General features: G+C 33.3%; 1 protein-coding gene across 1 annotated transcript; it reads left to right on the top strand.

Moving 5' to 3' along the window:
- The first annotated feature begins 1,881 nt into the window (after window positions 1-1,881).
- Window positions 1,882-15,367, top strand: LOC138307106 (sodium-coupled monocarboxylate transporter 1-like). The gene is made up of 9 exons (XM_069247737.1): window positions 1,882-2,079; window positions 5,032-5,100; window positions 8,223-8,296; window positions 8,831-8,968; window positions 9,646-9,781; window positions 12,868-13,076; window positions 13,831-13,931; window positions 14,511-14,629; window positions 15,074-15,367. The coding sequence occupies exons 1-9, from the start codon at window positions 1,882-1,884 to the stop codon at window positions 15,158-15,160; spliced, it is 1,131 nt and encodes a 376-aa protein (XP_069103838.1). The 3' UTR covers window positions 15,161-15,367.
- Window positions 15,368-18,880: the final 3,513 nt, after the last annotated feature.

The following is an 18,880-nucleotide window of genomic DNA, read 5'->3' as shown; positions in this document are numbered from 1 at the left end:
ATTGGTTTTTTATAAACATTAGGATGTGTCTTGTTGTTCTGTAGAATTGTGACATGGGTGTATATAATAAAGGAAAAATAAATAAAGCCTCAATAAAGTGTATGTGTCATTTATCAGAGGACGAGCATAGACTTTTATAGGAAGCTAATAATAGATCTTAAAATGGCAGTGTTTTCACCACATAAAACACACTGTTGTGTGTAATGTCTCAATGTGTTAAACTGCTTAAATAAGGGCAGCCGTGCCCCCGACCGAATTTTGTGATTGGAAGCCATTTAAAATATCTCCGTTCTTCTTCTTAATATTCTTTAGTATGTAATTTCTAGTATTAAAGTCTGAGTTAAATATACCAGATTGTTTTGAGAGGATTTTATTTTAAGTATTTTTTTTTATTTTCTATATATTTTTCTCTTTTTTTTATTAGTATTATTATGATTTTTTTTTGTATTTAGGATTGAATGTTGAAGATCAAGTTTTGAATGTTTTTGTATGGTCCAATTCCAGAACCAGTAGTCATCGAGAAATAATCATAAATCTAAAGCAATATCATGTTTTGGAATCAACACAACAATTACAGATATTAGAAAAGACAACAATTACAGATATTAGAAAAGAAAACGTGATGCACATATTCTTTTTTTTTCCTGTTCAAAAACACAATTTTAGTATTGGTCTAAATTATTTTTCTGACGACAGTGATATTCTGAATATTGTCAGTGTTCCGTTAAGTCCACCACACAAACAATCTTAAAACAACCTTTTCTCTTCCTCTTGGTACTTTGCTGTTTTGGCATAGAGCAAATACTAATCGGTGTCCATGGCGATCATTTGACCCATCATTCAGTGTTCCTATAACCGTTTAACCTCTATAGACCAAGGTTGTAATTCTAGAAAAAAAAACCGACAACCTTCAAGATTTGATTTTTAGAGTCTTTTCCGTATGAAATCATTGCGACAATAGCTCAGCCAATCAGAAGCGACGCTGCAAACGTCCTCACTCCCCGGGAAACAGTTCCTTGGTCATGAAACAACAATATTTTATACAGAGGTGGTCGAAATTACAGTTTTGACTATAATTACTTAGCTGAGTGCACAAAACCGTAACAAGATATTGAGACACAAACATAAATATAAATTATATTTGAAACAAATAATACTTATTATGTAAATACACGTATTGTGGTTATATGTGTAGATAGTTACAGAAAGTACAAGGGAAGTTTCTTTGTTATGTATACATGGCTAATGTATATAAAATAGTTTCATTGTGAAGGGCCGTGAGATTCTTGCGTGACTATGACTATACGAATAACTGAATGTCTATGTGTAGTGGTATGATATTACGTATGTGTAACTGAGAAAGGGATAGTGCGAGAAAAAAGTGAGTATTGCAAATAGAGGAAATAATGTTGATAACGAACGATATAACAAATTATATGTTGAAATTATGAATGGAAAATATGTATGTCAAATATATCTTGTTACAGGAAAAAGGAAGAACAATAATTTCTCAAATTATTGCAATAATTAATGAAATGTTACAAGACAGACTGCCTAGAATATTAGCATCTGGTATAAGAAAAAAATATATTTTCGGTACAGTGGGGAGAAAAGGCACAACTCTAACGCCATACATGCAAGAAACAATTGATATTATCTTCGTCAGACTTTAATGAACTATTATCTTACTTGATGTCCATTATTTTGTTTGTCATTATTTTTTTTCAGATTTCAGACTTTACTGAGATGGCGTTTTTAAAATGGGAGGATTATATTATATTCATTGTAACTCTGATATTTTCACTGGGAATAGGGTTATATTATTCCCTCAGAGATACCAAGAAAAAGACTACAAAGTACTTTTTAATCGGAGATGGAAATATGGCGATATTACCCGTGGCACTCTCGATGATGGTGTCGTTTGAGTCCGGGATAATGATGTTGTCGATTCCAGCGGAGGTTTACATGTACGGCATGCAGTGGTATATCTCAATCATTGCGATGTTTGTATCAAATATATTGGTGATGCACCTGATTATACCCACGCAGAGGCAACTTAACATCACAAGTTTGACTCAGGTAAGAGATCATTATATGAACTGCTTCTATTTAGAGACCACAAAACCAAAGGAATGTCCATAAACGAAAATGGTAATGTTTATCACTGTCCATTTTTAAATAAAGTCACTAAATTTGGAGAAAGTCATATCACATACCTGTGATTTTTTAAGTTGTACCATCTTGCTGAATTTTTGAGGTGAGAGTTATGAATTTGTGAATTCCGCACCAAAACTTGACCAAATTTTCATAAATTCCAATCTTGGTTACTTCATTGTTTCAGAAACACATTTGTAATAATTGCAAAATTTCTTTAAGTATTTTACATCTACATGTATTGTCCAACACCCAAATAAAACATTTGAAACTGATGAAACACTATGCTCAAAAGGGAATTTCCAGAAATCTATTTTTGGTTTGATTCTGCGGCTCAGATAATGATTTCTATTCCTGTCACGGGTGAGGTGTTTTGTTCGGTGTCTTCGCCGAAATGCTTCATGAGATATTACATATGATGCCGTAATATAAGAGCCCAAACCAAACTATTAAAATTGGGCTGTACGTGGGCATTAACGTTAAGTCTCTATAAATGAGAAAATCGATTCTTATGTTCATCTGTCTTAGACGAGAAAACTATTGATAATAGAGGCATTGGGTACTTTATAAATGTTCAATATTAGATTTGAAAACATTGTATAGCCCATGTGTGGTGTCTCTTCATCTGAATTATCAGAATAAAGGAATTCACAATAGCATCAGAAAGTACATAACATAAACTAGTCAACTTTATCTACGTAGTGTGTACGAACTTTCTTTCGCTTACGATTTACTGTCCTAATTTCGCGATCCAAATAAATTCGGTAAAGTATATCTCCACGAATTAACTATAACATTGACACTCCTTGGAATCTCTATTCAATTTTTAAATCAGCGATTGTTAAATCTTCGCGAAGTTGTTTTGATAAGAAATATTAATTTACAGTAAAACACTTTACATAAATGAGTGTTCATTTTATATAGAAGAAAATACAACTTTGAGAAGACGGTTATAAATTTTCATATGAAATGAACTCAAAGGAACGTTATCACTTCTTACAGCCATTCAGGGATAAACAAAATAATTAATATGAGGACATCTTATGGTCAGCGACATACGGTACATAATTTATGCTATTAGAACATATATTGTATTGGTTCATAGTTTTAGAGGTCACTGTCCTCATTATCAGTATGTGACTGTAATTCATGAGCTTGTGAATTTAAATCCAGATGAAAAAGTAGGTCACATTGACCTAATTAAGCATTTATTATATTTTTGTGTCAAACTTTTAAATTTCTATATTTGTACTTCGCTCCGCCTTAATGAAACTAGTAATTTCCAATCACTACATTTCTCAATGAAGATGTTTGGTCACGCGCTGACATCTGACAGCCATGACAATACATTTTACATTGATATTCGCATTAGTAGCCTAATATTACATCTTTTTTTTATTTGTTATGAGGCCTAACCTAAAAAGGTAGTAATATCGTCCAGTAACACAGACAGGAATTATCAGTGCTATGCAGACAATTAAGAAGAATACACATACTTTGATAAAACGCTGACATAGGTTCAAGTCCCCGGACCAAGCATAATTGCCTAGGCATAATCGAAAGTGAATCGATACTACAATGAACAGTATACACACAGTTACATGCAGAAAGAATTTATTTTAAGAAAGCACGCTAAAACTATAAAAAAATAACAGTTAATGTGACATTAGGCCTAGCATCGTGTCAAAACCCGCGACAATGGAGGATCATTGGTAACCGCCAACATTTCAAATCGATGTATTTATCTGACAAAGAAGTAACCACATTTCAAAATTAACACAGAACTTTTCCAATGATCTGCAACTTAATCCCACATTTAACATATTTTATCGAGATCCGAAAGCACTAGGGTATTTGATTGCATCGCATACCATAGACACAGGGGCTCGACTTCACACCAGGTTTAATTAAATATCAACTAAACTAATTACGAGACGGGCAGACACCATTCAGTTACCCTATTGAAACCAACATATTTTTTTTATTATGCTTTGAAAATAATTCAAATAGGCAAGCAAACATGATGTCTTATAATCGTTAGTTACAAAACAGAAATAATGCAGTGTAAAACTCTGTTTATATGCCTTATGTCTGTTAAGATGGAAAAATACCTTGCTTCGTTAGTATAAAGATAAGGCACAATAACTTTAAAAAGTTTGATTATATAATATATATACCTTCTGTCAATTCTTCGGAACGGGATATATGCTAAATCAAGCAACGGGGTCACACATCCACTGCACTATCAGTACTGTCAGTGAAGTACATCGAATCTTAGTTGTTTCATCGGCTGGAATTTTAAATTGGTTAATGTAAATATAAAATTGATTATCAATTGTGTTGCTTGTTTTGTCTGATCAAGAAAGTTAATCTCGTGCAAATTAATTTTTCTCCATCATTCAATGCAAACAACAAAATTGATAATGAATCCTTGAATTATTTTTTGCACTGGTTCAATAGCTTTGTATTGGTGTTTAGTACTGTATGTGTATCTTGACATGATATGTTTCAGATGATTATATTCGATTGTCAAATGGGCTAGGTGACAGGGTTAAATTAGGTCATATCTTTATAATGGTGTCGTCTGTCAACTAAGAATGTTCTGGTCCTTCCATGTTAACAACACATTCTAAGTTATTCATACTTGTTTTATTAATTTATTTCAAGCAACACCTACACTGAATGTAGGATAATTTAAGAGGTAATCGTAAATGACGACTTAGCTTTTCTTCATGATCTCGTGGGGAGGATAACTCTTAGATGTGGAATACTGACAATCGGCTGAACAAACCAGTGAATCTTTAGCGTTTCCTAATAGTTTATTTTATAAAACATTGCCAAGAAAATCCCCTGATTATCCATTTCTATTTGTTGCAGTACTTCGAGCTTCGTTACAGTTCACACACACTCCGACTGTTCGCTTCTTGCATACGGTTGCTGGCTGTCGTAAGTACTGTTAATGGGGCCGCGGTGGCCGAGTGGTTAAGATGTCCCGACATATTACCACAAGCCCTCCACCTCTGGGAAGCGGGTTCGAATCCCATGTGGGGCAGTTGCCAGGTACTGACCGCTGGTCGGTGGTTTTTCTCCGGGTACTCCGGCTTTCCTCCACCAACAAACCTGGCACGTCCTTACATGACCCTGGCTGTTAATAGGACGTAAAACCAAACCAAACAAAACAAAGTACTGTTCATCGATTTCATATATTTTAATTAACTAGTTTGTTAATTGTTAATTAGTATCGCAAGATCATTCCTCTGGAAACATGTGAATAAGGGTGACAATAATTATCAATTAATAATCGAATGCGAATCTTAAACATACGTTATCAAAATGCATAGTTTTCTATTACACAAAATATTATCTCATTATGATCGTTTCTTTTACAAAATAAACAGACAAACTACCTTGGCAACGTGGTGTTTGTGCCGGCTGTTACGTTGGAAATCGGTAAGATTGACAATATGGCGGGAAATTACCTATGAAAGGACCTTTTCGTTATTTTATGATATTTTTGGATTCAGCAGTAATTCTGAGAACAATATGACTAATGTAAAGTACGAAAGTTTTATCTTAGAATTGCCTCTATGATTTTTTTGATTGAATATTTAAATATTTGGAATTCCCCTGTTTTCCAAATCCTGGTAGGGAACACGTAGACTATCCAATATTGAACAAACGACCAACAAATTCCTTTTAAATTAGAATATTTTGATAATAATACATTTTTTCTTTATTGTTAAATTGAATCTGACTTTCTGATTGACTATTTTTTCATAAGCAAAAACACATTCTGAAAATGGCGCAAAATAATGTCAGTATCAGTACGTCACCATAGAGACTTTGACTCTGCGTATTGATTTGGAACATAATCCATAGCAAAATCAATGGAATCATACTTTTTATATTGTATATTTTTTTCAAAGAAACTTAAAAACAATTTGGTTATATAAACATTTAAAAAAAAAAAATGTTCATATCCCTATGAAATTAGAAAATAGTGACACCAATCCGTAACTAGAATAACTAATTTCGAATTAACTGACGATAAAACTGTGTTATGTATTCAGTATAAAGGTGTTACTGGATATTACAGCACACTTATTACTGATTTGCATGTTACAGATGTATCTGCACTTGCGGTTAAGAATTGATTGTGACGTCATGAGTTTGTGACCGTAACGTCATAATTTTCAGAGAAAATCACCTGAGTTTCGCTCACAATATAATGACGTCACAATGTATACCTCTCCAACTGGAAAAAAATCTATGTGATATGAAAAGAAGGAATAAGATTATGATATTATCAAATTTTAGACGTCGCTTGCAGTTTTATTATGGTATGGCATGATGTTTGTGTTTAATGTTCTGTATATTGGCTGTATCACAGTTGCTGGAGTGCCTGTGTGGGTATCCATTCTTACACTGATGGGTGTAGTCGCGATTTATACAATAATCGTAAGTTTCTTTTAATCGAAAATAGAAATGTGTGTGTTGGTGCCTTTTTGGGCCCTGTTTGTTGTACTGTATTACTGCAGCTGCAGTAGTTATGCTAACCATCCTAAACAAGCATGAATTTATGCAAATGTAAAAAAAAATTATCCATATTGACATATTTGTTACATGTATCTAGAAGTCTCAAAGCGCACTATATTTCACGATTGCGCTATATTGTTTTCTTCGACAAAAAATGTACTTTTAGTTGATTATTAGACAATTTCTTAACACGTGCATTTGCTGTATATCATTTAAGATGAAAATCAAAAGAGTATAAATGCGAACTCTTGTCTTTAAGGGAGGATTTCGCGCCGTTGTGTGGACAGATGTGTTTCAAACGCTATTCATGTTTGGCGGTATGCTTGCAGTGTTAATCAAGGTAATACAATGTGTATGATTGGGAGCAACGACAAATTTATTTCTTTGGGTTTTTTATCATTTTTTTCAATCTAATTAATTTTTATTAAATCATTCCAAAATTGTTTTTTATCATTTTTTTCCACCACAGGATAAATGTTAATCTAATTACATTATGCTTATGATATCAAACACAGCTATCTCACAATCAATAACTGCAGCTTTTACATCAAATGTTGTATTTGTTAATCATTAACTTTGCAATGGAATTAGAAATAAATTATTTTTATAAGTTAGCAGTGTTATTCTACAGTTAAACACAAAATACGTTGACCTCAATAAACTTGTATTGATTTGTGATGATTCTGGCAAAGTAATATCATTAAAGGGACAATTCCGTCTAAGGGAACATTAAAATTTGTACATGTATCACAAAAAAACCCAGTTCTAATGGAAAATAGATCAGTCGGTTTTACTGTGATATGCCAGAAAATACCCATGGTGGTGAAATGCGTATGAAATGTTCAAAGTCGCTCGCTGTCCGCCATTACACATTGTGGTCGAACATCTTGTAAGGCGAACTGACCCCTGTCCCTTGCTCGTAGAGTTATGCTACTTTTGTCTAGAATTGCTCAAATCGCTCTGACTGTAGTGTGTTTACCTTATTAGGTGAATTGTCTTGCCTAAACTTTTTAGCACCTCCACAGTGGTTATGTTAATCATTTGTTTAACGTGTGTGACTTTGGCTCGGATATGGGTACAGCGTACATATTGTACCTGCTTAATCGTATTGATCCAACGATTTGTAATTACTACGGTATCAATTAAAATACCAAACAATGACGTGAAATTTGTCAATATTTTATATTATATGTTTCATAAGAAATGTAGAACAATACATTTATGCCATATTTTGCTTCTTGGTTATGTGAAAGAATTTGCCTGAGTGAATTGTCCCTTTAGATCAGTATTATGTCATAGTATTGTCATTAAACCAATATTTCGTCACAGTATTGGCATTAAGCCGGTGTCATATTATCGGCAGTATTACATTTAATGGCGTTATAAAACTACGATATGAAATGATATAAATTGTCCAATATATTTTAAATCTTCAACTCATTTTAACTCCCATAAAAGTAATATATGTGTATCATTATAGATCATGTCGGATATGTTTTCATTCATAATATTGCCATTTTTACATATAAAAGGGTACAATGGAAGCAGGTGGATTCACTCAGACATGGGATATCATTATAGACAAAGGAAGATTTAATATGCTCAAGTAAGCTTTGATATTATCTAGGTTGGAGGAAAGAATTGATGGTCTTTCATGGCCGTAAGAATCGAAACATACATATTTCGAACCTTATATTTTGCCTTGATCCTCATGCTTTTGTTTGACACTGTCTAACAATATTCTTAGAGTTAAGTGTCTTAGTTATATTTTGGGGTTTTGTCTCCTTGAGAAATATATATTTTACATTACTGATGGTAGCTTTTTGTCTACCTGACGCTGCAGCTCGGAATTTACAGAGACGACTAGTACACTTATAGCCTCTTACGATCAGGACGCAGGATTTATTTGTATCTTAACTAGTATGAAATATTATTAATATTATAATATGATAATCAAATATTTATATCATTTCAAGCGCCCGAGAAGATCTATAGACATTTGGAATAAGCATTACATATTTGTCAATACGAATAGATGATCTCGTTAAGATGTCTGATTCTTAAACATGTTTGAACTGTAGATGCATTCTGATGCGTTTGGGTAATTTATATTAATAATAATGTGTACATTATTTCCCAGTTTTGACCCTGATCCCACACTGCGCCAGTCGTTTTGGAGCCTTACTGTGAACGGCATGACAACCGGACTAGAGATATTATTCAGTCAGCAATCTTTCCAAAGGATCAAAGCGACGCGGACAGTGTCAACATCAAAGAAGTTCGTGAAGCTTAACAATGCAGTAAATAATAATGACAGTTTTATATAATATTATAAATCTGGGGATATTCTACCCGAGTGTCACAAAATGTTGTAAAAACCGAGTCATGCCAAGAGTTTAACAACATTTCATTACTTATATCAATACTTATATCAATACTTTATATAATCATCTGAAATTATAACCATTTAAGCATTGGTTGTCATAGTTTTGGCATGCATTGGTGTGTAACATACATTGGGTGTTCTAGCACATCCAGTGGTGCGCGTTAGCGCACCATCGCAGGTATGATAGAATACCCAATGTATGTAGCCTACCAAGGCATGTAAAAATATGACAACCAATGCTTATATTTACATTTAAAGTAGTCATTTTCATTTAAAAAAGAAACAGATAAAAATGAAGTATGAAAATTAAACGTAAACGTCTGTATAGAGAAAAATATCAGTCGATTTAACAGCCTTATATTTGGCGGGAATACAGGTTGGCAATGTCTTCCGCCTTTTGTCTTGAACAACAGACTAAATATTAGTACGCCAGAGCTTTACTGACAATGCTAATAACATACCTTTTGGTTAGTAGCAACATATTGGTAGTTTGTAGTGGCAATGTAAATGTTTTCCATTGATTACCTATTCTGCAAAGGTTTTAGATAAAGATGCGTTTTATGTTACAGAATGTTTATCCTGGCTATGATCTTGTCCCTTACCATATCCGGACTGGCGGTGTTGGAGGGCGGTGTTATGTTTGCGTACTATCATGTGAAGGGCTGCGATCCTCTTGAGGTCAAACAAGTGGCCAATCAAAACCAGGTATTAGTGTAGACAGGTTTTGTGCTTTTGTGATTAATCTGAACAAGCAATACATCGATTTAAAAGATAATACGATATACCAAACGACGTCGGTAAAGTACAATTTACCGTCGATAAGTCCCACATTTCTATAATGACCGGAACGTCGGGCGGCAGTCGGTATAAGTACTTAAGTTAACCTACGTCGTTTTGGTATCTCGAAACTCTCTTTCTAAATATCTTAGACCTTGGTATGAATAGTTCGTTCATCTCTTTTAAGAATATGTCTCGGACCTTTTCTTTGGCGTATTGGGTATAGATGTATCACTTGGTTAGTGGACGTCTCTGCTAGTTTAAAGATGCTCCACCGCCGACATAGCATAAATGATATTCATCATTTGAACAATAATTGGTGTTTAATCGTGTAAATATATGTCTAATTAACACACACACACAATTTTTTTTGCCTTTGGTGCAAGAGCAATCAGTTTTTCATTCCAAATAGGATATAGTGCCACAGAATTTTTTCGTGATGCAATTAATTCATTTTTTACATTTTCAAGTTGAAGTAAAATTAGAAGCTCAAACTTGCACAATGGTGTAAATAAAGTAACTTTTGTAACCGAAGAAAAATACTAAATCGTCTGCTCCTGTTTTTAATAGTGAAAAAATACCATTTGTGAGCGGTTGAGCATCTTTAAGTATAATGTGACTGATGTGACGTTCGATGCCTTTGGCGGTATGCTTACGTGGAAGAATAGCTCTATACAATGGGCACGAGTTTCCGCACTTGTAAGGGATGCAGTCTCTAAAGCAACATGCCGTTTATACTCCGAGCGGATTTCCTTAAATGAGCGTAACGGTTAATGGGTTGGTACGTTTATAGGGCTTCTATTTATAGATTAGGTCAATTAAGGATGACCTATCATGTATGAAATGTGTTGTATGTGACCTTTAGGAGGCTGTGGTATATTCGTGTTGTGTCTAATTGAAATAATAGAACATAATGGAATTATGTCATGGTACAATGCTATCTCACTTAAGAACGTCGTCAAGGAAATCAAACAAAAAACACCGCACAAGACCTAGTCACATGATAATGAAACGGGTAAACCAGTCATTCCACTCCCTTTATGCTGAGCACTTATTTATAAGCAGGAACATATTCTACGTGCACTTATATAGACTATGGTATGTATCGGTCAGGAGACAAAAACCTTTAGCTTTTCAGGGGCGAGCGCTCAACTGAAGGCCAAAATTGAGCCGGTGCCAAGGAACACGTTCAAAAGCCAGTTAGGAAGAGGAAATCGAATAAGATCACAAAGATTGCCTTTTATTATCACCCATGGGACGGTACAGTTAGGGCGTTAGAACAGCAGTTGTTAGGATGTTAGGCAATATAAAACGAAATCCACATTACATTTCACGATACACCATACATGTTTTAATCTAACAATATAGTGTTTCTTCAGTTGATGGCGAAATTGGTCCGAGACATTTTCCATGACACCCCGTGTCTCCCAGGATTGTTTTTAGCTTCAGTATTTAGCGCCTCATTAAGGTAATGTAATACTTAAATGTTGATTTCTTCTATAATATACAGCGAGCGAATCTTTCGATATGTATATTTTATCTATTTAGCATTGCATATGGTATACTTAGACATCAATCATATACATTTTGTACTTTTTATTTTGATTAAACATGCCTGAATAGTGTATACAAATACGTTAAAAGCAGAAGTTAGTTGTGTAAAAGTGTAAAAAGAAAGTTGTATTAATATTCAACATTTGCTAGAGAAGTTAGCATTTGAATTATGTAATCAAGGATTTAAGAATATTTTCTGATGATGTTTAGTCTCATCAAAGCCCCTTTAATCCTAGATTAAAATTTATTTATTTACTTTTATTTATTTATTTATTTATTTATTTATTATTTATTTATTTATTTATTTATTTATTTATTTATTTTTAGACTACAAAAAGGAGTCTTAATTTGTAATAAATTGTCATATGCGGTAACAAATTATGCTCAATCTGTTTTTCGTAATATTATATATACAAGAATTTTAAGATTTTTTTCTAGCCGAGCGATATATTTCAGCTAGTTTTAACCAGGTTAGATAAAGCATAAACGTCTAAAATGATAATCTGCTAATTCAAAATTAGGGGGAACGTGTAGCATGTGTTGCTATTCAGAGGAAAGAAAGTATTATTAAAAAAAAAATTATTTAAAGAAGTTAACTGCACAATTAAGTCTGCAAATGTTCCTAAATGTACATATTAAACAGCCCATTAGGACATTATAGCTTTTTAATACATCGTGTATATACAATGTAGTCGAAACAGCAGATTCATATAAAATCCAATAATTTGTCAAATAACTTTCGTCGCAGACATAATGAAAAATATTCTATGACAGTATTTTCATATTTTCCCGTTGCCTCAATTTTGTGACATCAATGTTGATCACACAGGTAAACACCTGAGTTGCCATTTTCCTCCTTGCTTGTCAAAACCGTTATCTGAATTTTTGGTCTTACTTGAGTGAACTATTTCATAACGATAATTTAGGAGGAAAACCAAAGTGTAAATGACAAACATCTGAAAATACATGAAACATATTGACAAATAATGACAGTGACAAATACACATGTCTCTTGACTGTATATTAGAAAACAAACTAGTCTTAGGATATTTTTACTTCTTAGAATATGAGATAAATCTTCGAAATTGGATATATCCATTGTACTATCAGTGATATTAAGATCCCTCAACAACTATCTATCACATTCGCGCCTTCTGATTAAGTTGTCTTTGACGAAAGGTTGTCCTTTTGTCTTTTGCATTGTGTGTGTTGACTAAGACGCAAAGAATGCTTCTATTCCTGAAATACTATCCTCCATCTCTCACTCATTTTTAATTTGATATGCATAAAACTATATTCAAGTCAATCATTAGATTAAACCTTATTTTCTATTTCAACAAAAGAAAATATATCTTATATTGAATGTTTTATTGTTCGACATAATGTGAGATAAGGGAAGTAACTATGACAGATCACATTGGCAAATGACAAAGAAACGGGGTTATTTCAATTATATCCAGGGCGCCTTGATCGGTGGTCTGGCTTGCTGCTGCTTCATTGGATGGATTTCCATTGGGAAGTTGGTTTCTTCCGGAGTAAGGGTCAACGTCAAACTTCCGCCCGCTTCCATTGAGTATTGTCCATTCGTTAACACATCTTGGAGTGATGGTGTAGCGTACACGGCAGTCAACATCTCTAGTATACCTACATATATGCCTTTGACTGAACCGTGAGTATTGCGATTAATTTCACTTTCTGCTCTCATTTTTTAATTAAATTAAATTGTCTTCGTTAAGTCAAATTCGTTGTCGCCATGATAATACTTCGAGTTATTTCGAGTATTCGAACTAAGATTAATATGTAAATCTATGAACACAACGTTAAAATGAACCAAAAGTATGCTTGAAATGCATCAAAGATTACGGATTCAATTGAAAGAAGTTCGGCTTTATATCATACATAATATTGTTAAATTTTCCAACGAGAAAATATATTGATAATTATAGCGCATTCGACAAAATAAGAATCCTCATCCACATACGAGTATTTATATGAAAAATACACATATGATTACATTTTCACTCTGAAATGAAAAGCAATACCGAAATATGAAAAGCGTATACCATCTATGTTTTCTCTTGGTATAAGCCGGACTGGTGTATAAGCGGCATTAATAGTAAAACAACTGCAGCTTAATTGTCGGTTTTGAATTTGTTGGGGGGTTTTCTGCAGGTAAACTGATTTACGGTTTAAGTTTGTGAAACGGGTTTTTTTTCAATTTATTACTCGTCATAAAAGTCTTATGATTATATCTGCTTGTAAACGGAACCGTACATGTTTTGTTAATGAGAGATTCTCCAAATAATTATATTTATAAAGCATTAATTACCTACATGCACATGTAGAACAATAACTTTTTTCAAACTTTTATTTCCTTATTTTGACCTTATGTTTCCTTCTATATGGAACATGTGTGTTCACAGACAAGGCCTAGACATACTGTACTCTCTGTCCTATAAATGGTTGTTACCGCTAGGAATTATACTGGTATTCATTATTGGATCACTAGCCAGCCGTCTGAAGGGTAAGTCTCATCTTATATACCTAATATTGTAAAACGAGTTTTAGGAAAATAAAGAAATGCTTTTCGCATGCGTTAATTTTGCATTCAATCTGAACTTCTATATTCAGTCATGCAATGCTATTCGATTTTAAAATGAAAACCTCGAAGGTCATAAATCACCCCCGCTTGAATCTTAGGCAGGCTGGTACTTAAACGCACCATAAGACCTTAAAGGAAAACGACAAGAATGGTATCTTGAATTAAGATATTTTACGAAAAGATAGTGACAAATAAAAACGTATATTAACAATAATTGACATATCTGTAAGCAAAAATATGATTTTATATTAAGTGGATGAAATTGGATAATAATATTTAAGAAAAAACTAATTAAAAATATATAATGTATTGCTTGAAAGTAAAAAAGGTAATATTCCCAAGTACTTCGGAGAAGTTAGTGTTAACTGATTCATTGATGGGGTCTGTTACACCAAAACAGGTCTATGGTGCAAATCATATGTACACGCTTGACGGTATGATACACTATAAAATCTATGATGATGACATTTCTCACTGTTAATTTTCACGGCATGTTTACAGCTGCCAAACCGATTGATTCGTCACTGTATATACCCGTGTGTAACTACTTGGATCGTTTTCTGTGTTGGCCAATCAGAACGAAATTACGGCGTGGAGTAAAACATTTTGATCCTATTGATGTGAGTATGATAATATAAACATAAACCGTCTTTTGTAATGGAAATAATTTTCAGTACTCCACGAAAGAATACAATATTGGGAAGTTTAGTCGGTACGAATGTGTTTCCGAACTATACATTTTTTTTTCAAAGTAAACTTGATACGTCAGTCTGTAAACTTGATACGTCAGTCTGTAAACTTGATACGTCAGTCGCTCCTATCTTCTTATCAGGATATTTCATTTGCGTTTATTCATTTATGTTTTGTTACCTACATCCCTGTACAGGAAACTACTAAACATCTCTAACGAGTTTAAGCGGGTAACAATAGTAATGTATAACGTTCTTTACATAATTATTCTTATTTATGTTAGGCTATCATATAGTTTAATCTATTTGATAACTATACAGGAAAGTATATACGGAGTATATTATGCTGTATTATCCATTTTATTTCCTTTTCAGAAAACGATCGGGGAAAAACTTAGCGAAGATGAAGTGGCAGCAAATGAAAAAATAACGACACACGAAATAACGACCACGCCGATATAGAAGTCTAATAATAAATAACTCCAAAAAGCAATATGATATAAACAGATGGACTGATTTAAATGTATCAGGCATTTGATACATATCAGTGACAGACTAACTCGCTCATGTTGATTTTTAATTTGAAATGCAAACTTGCAATAGTCTTGGAACGAATGCAAAACCATGGGATGTTTTCAAAGCATATGATTTCAACATGCTATTTCGTACATGTCCATTGTCGTATCTTTCCGCATTATCTGCTGTTATCGTGTTAGTTTGTCAAAGTTATTGATATTGATTAATATATGGTTCAAGGACGTAATATTAACGAGTAAAATGGTATCCTTACATCCATTAACCACGTGTTTAATACTTACGTGGTAAAACGTACATTAGCGCATGTCGCGGACCACGTATGTAAAACGTATTTACCAAACTTCTGTAAACATACCCAACACTTTGTTGAACAGACGTACAACGTGCGTTTATGTAAACGCATGTAAAACATACTATTAAAACATGTGTATTACATACAGTCTGTCCTATTAAATCACGTTTCATGTTGTTTTTTTTCAATTTCGATTTCAACAAGTTATATTGATATATATATCATATACAGTCAAATATTTACAGTTTGCACTGACATGGACTTAATAACCATGTTCTCTAGTATTATCAATGTCAGTGTATAATGATAGCACAACACGCGCGGCGATTCTATTATTACGGGAATAGTCGATGGCATAGCAACGTCAGGTCATTACCCCGCTTTTGGTGGGAACATATGAATGACTCGATTCCAATCAGCTGTTCAATCGAATCCGTTGACGAAGACGTGAGAGAAAAAATATGGGAATTTAATAAAATAAATATGCAACTGCCGCGAGAACAAATAATATTCATTTACGTGAAAAACTGTAAATATGAGGAATATTTTTTATTTTGTAGAGGTTATGAGGGTATAATGATAATGGAGCCCGTGTAAATTTTATGTAAACATGTTTCGCCGGGGTTCATAATTTACAAGTGCTCCAATATCATTATACCCTCATAACCTCAACAAAATAAAAAAATATATTCCTTAAATAGAGATTGAACAGTGTTTTGATTGCGTTAAAAGTGGTATGAATGCAATGGGATACAGACATATTCAATGTAGTGCATTAGCGCTATATGTATAATATGTGTGTATCCCATTGCGTTCGTACAACCTTTAACGCAATCAAAACACTGTTCAATCTCTATTCGACTGTATATAATATTATAAGACTCTTTCATATGTGGATATGAAGGATAGGGATATTCTACCCGAGGGTCACAAAATGTAGTAAAACCCGAGGCTTGCCGAGGGTTTTGCTACATTTTGCGATCCCGAGGGTAGAATATCCCTATCATTTTGTGACCTTCATATCCTTCCCACTTATAAAGAGTATTTTTCTTTCATACCTCGATGTTTTATTGCAATTTTACAGCTGTAATATCCCGCCATTTCGAAATAAACTCGGAGAAATCGACGACTGGAAGTCAATTTTCCATACATGAAAATTTACGTGATATTTTCATAACAAATTCCGTTGTTTGAATCTTTCATAAAAAGCCAGTCGTATTCGTGAAAAAAAGGTTAAAATTTTACCGGGGAATTAGAGATTTTGTTGACGCCGTGACGTCACGAGGCTTTATTGCATGGGTAGCCATGCAATACAGCCTCAGGCGACATGAGTGTATTGCCCTAGACCAGCCAGTATTACACCCGTAGGTATGAAAGAAATATATATATATATATATCAATAAAATTTGTTGAAATTGAAACTGAAAAAAACATGAAATGTGATTTTTGCAAGTATGTGTGTGTAGGCCTATTTTGAATGCAAAGTTGGGGGTAAAGCTGATGATATTGTTTCGGATAGGCTACCTGCAATGTTTCTTTTTTAGTCAGAACCTGCACTGCGTTTGTATTCATACGTCATTGCGATTACGCTAAGTTGAACGCATCTCCCCTCCCGTTGACTATATAGGGGCAAATGTAAATATAAGGATTAGATTGCATGCAAAGCCTACATGTATCTAAGTCTTATCCTTCATGTTTTTAGGCACATGGTCTTTGAAGCTGCATTGACTAAATTTATCCTTTTCAAAAGTACATTTCATCTTATTCTTATTGAAGTAATTCCATTTTATTTGAATATTCGACACCTGTCCAATGGCTCAGTATGTTTCGTACGTTCTATGTGTTACATTTACAAAAGACTTACTACTTAAAAACAATTTTAATATAATATCAAAATAATTTATAGATATTGTATAAAGCTTATATCGGTACTGTTTCTGCATCTATAACTCTATGAATCACATTATTTTTCTTATATGATATGTAAAATGTAAATGAAATCAACTGGGTATGAAGCTAACACGCCAAAGCAACATACAAGTTACTACCAATTTTACCAAATCTACCAACAGTTAACTCCTATTAAAAATATCAATCTATATAGATGAACAAGTGGACTTTTAATAAAGGTTAAAATCTTTGCCAACTTCGTTGTTCAATGATTTTTCGAATTCTGGTTCCAACTTCTGTTGTGGAGGAAACTTGATCTGTTTACACAGAATCTCACAGATACATGTACATATATTACAGTGTCACTAAAATCATACACGCTTGGCACTTGTGCAATGAGTGGCTATAATCAATGGCGGTTTGTAAACTTGCTAAAACTGCTAAAACAACAAGTTTATTAGATCTTCCATCTCTTCAGGCTGTTTGCCGTATAAAAATTATTTTCTATAATAAAAATAAAAAATAAGACACAGTAACACCAAACTTTCAGAGAAGGGTTAGGGTTTGTTTGTTTGTCATAGCGCTTGTACAGTACAGTATACATGTCAATGAAATAACAATAAAAAGAGGTCGATTAGGCTGGCCACCAGATCTTAAAGATGCTCCACCGCTGACAGCGCATAAATGATATTCATTGGTGTTTAATCGTGTATATATGTATGTCTAATTAACACAAAAAATAATACAAAATAATTTTACATGCGCAATCAGTTCTTCATTCCATATAGGATATAGTGCCAAGGATTTTTTTCGGGATGCAATTAATCATTTTTCATATTTTTAACTTGAAGAAAAAATTAGAAGCTCAAACTTTTCCATGGTGGTAATGACGTAAAGTAAGTAACTTTTGTAACTGAAGAAAAATACAAAATCGCCTGCTCTTGATTTTGTTAGTATAAAAAGACCATTTGTCAGCGGTGGAGCATCTTTAAGTTTTGATAGGATTTTCTCAGCAGAATTTGAATGCTAGATTACCTCCCCTTTTATTTTTTAATATTCTAGCCAGTCTAGGGGTCGATACACACATATATATACATGTATAATGATTTAGGGGTCAGTATATTATCGACACGCACTATTATTAGCGGAGACATTTGTTCGCGGTTTATTTAGATCATATTCTGATTTTTGTGTTATAGCTACATAACATCAACATCTATCAAAGTCGATCCTTCAAAGTCGATGCTTTGTTAACATCAGCTGTCACAATTTCATATCGAATAAAAATGTACATAAACAAATGTTTGACGAAAAGTTATAGTTTGCGTAATGATAATTAATTATACTGATATCAAATTGTGATCTGTAAAATATATATATAAAAAAATTAGTTTAAGCATTAACATATCTTTTTCGTCATGTATCGATCCTCATCGATCGCCTGGTATACCTAGACATACACT

This window comes from Argopecten irradians, chromosome 14, assembly GCF_041381155.1.
Source record: "Argopecten irradians isolate NY chromosome 14, Ai_NY, whole genome shotgun sequence".
In the NCBI taxonomy this organism is placed as follows: Eukaryota; Metazoa; Mollusca; class Bivalvia; order Pectinida; family Pectinidae; genus Argopecten; species Argopecten irradians.
This window is presented reverse-complemented; position numbering and strand designations above follow the sequence as displayed.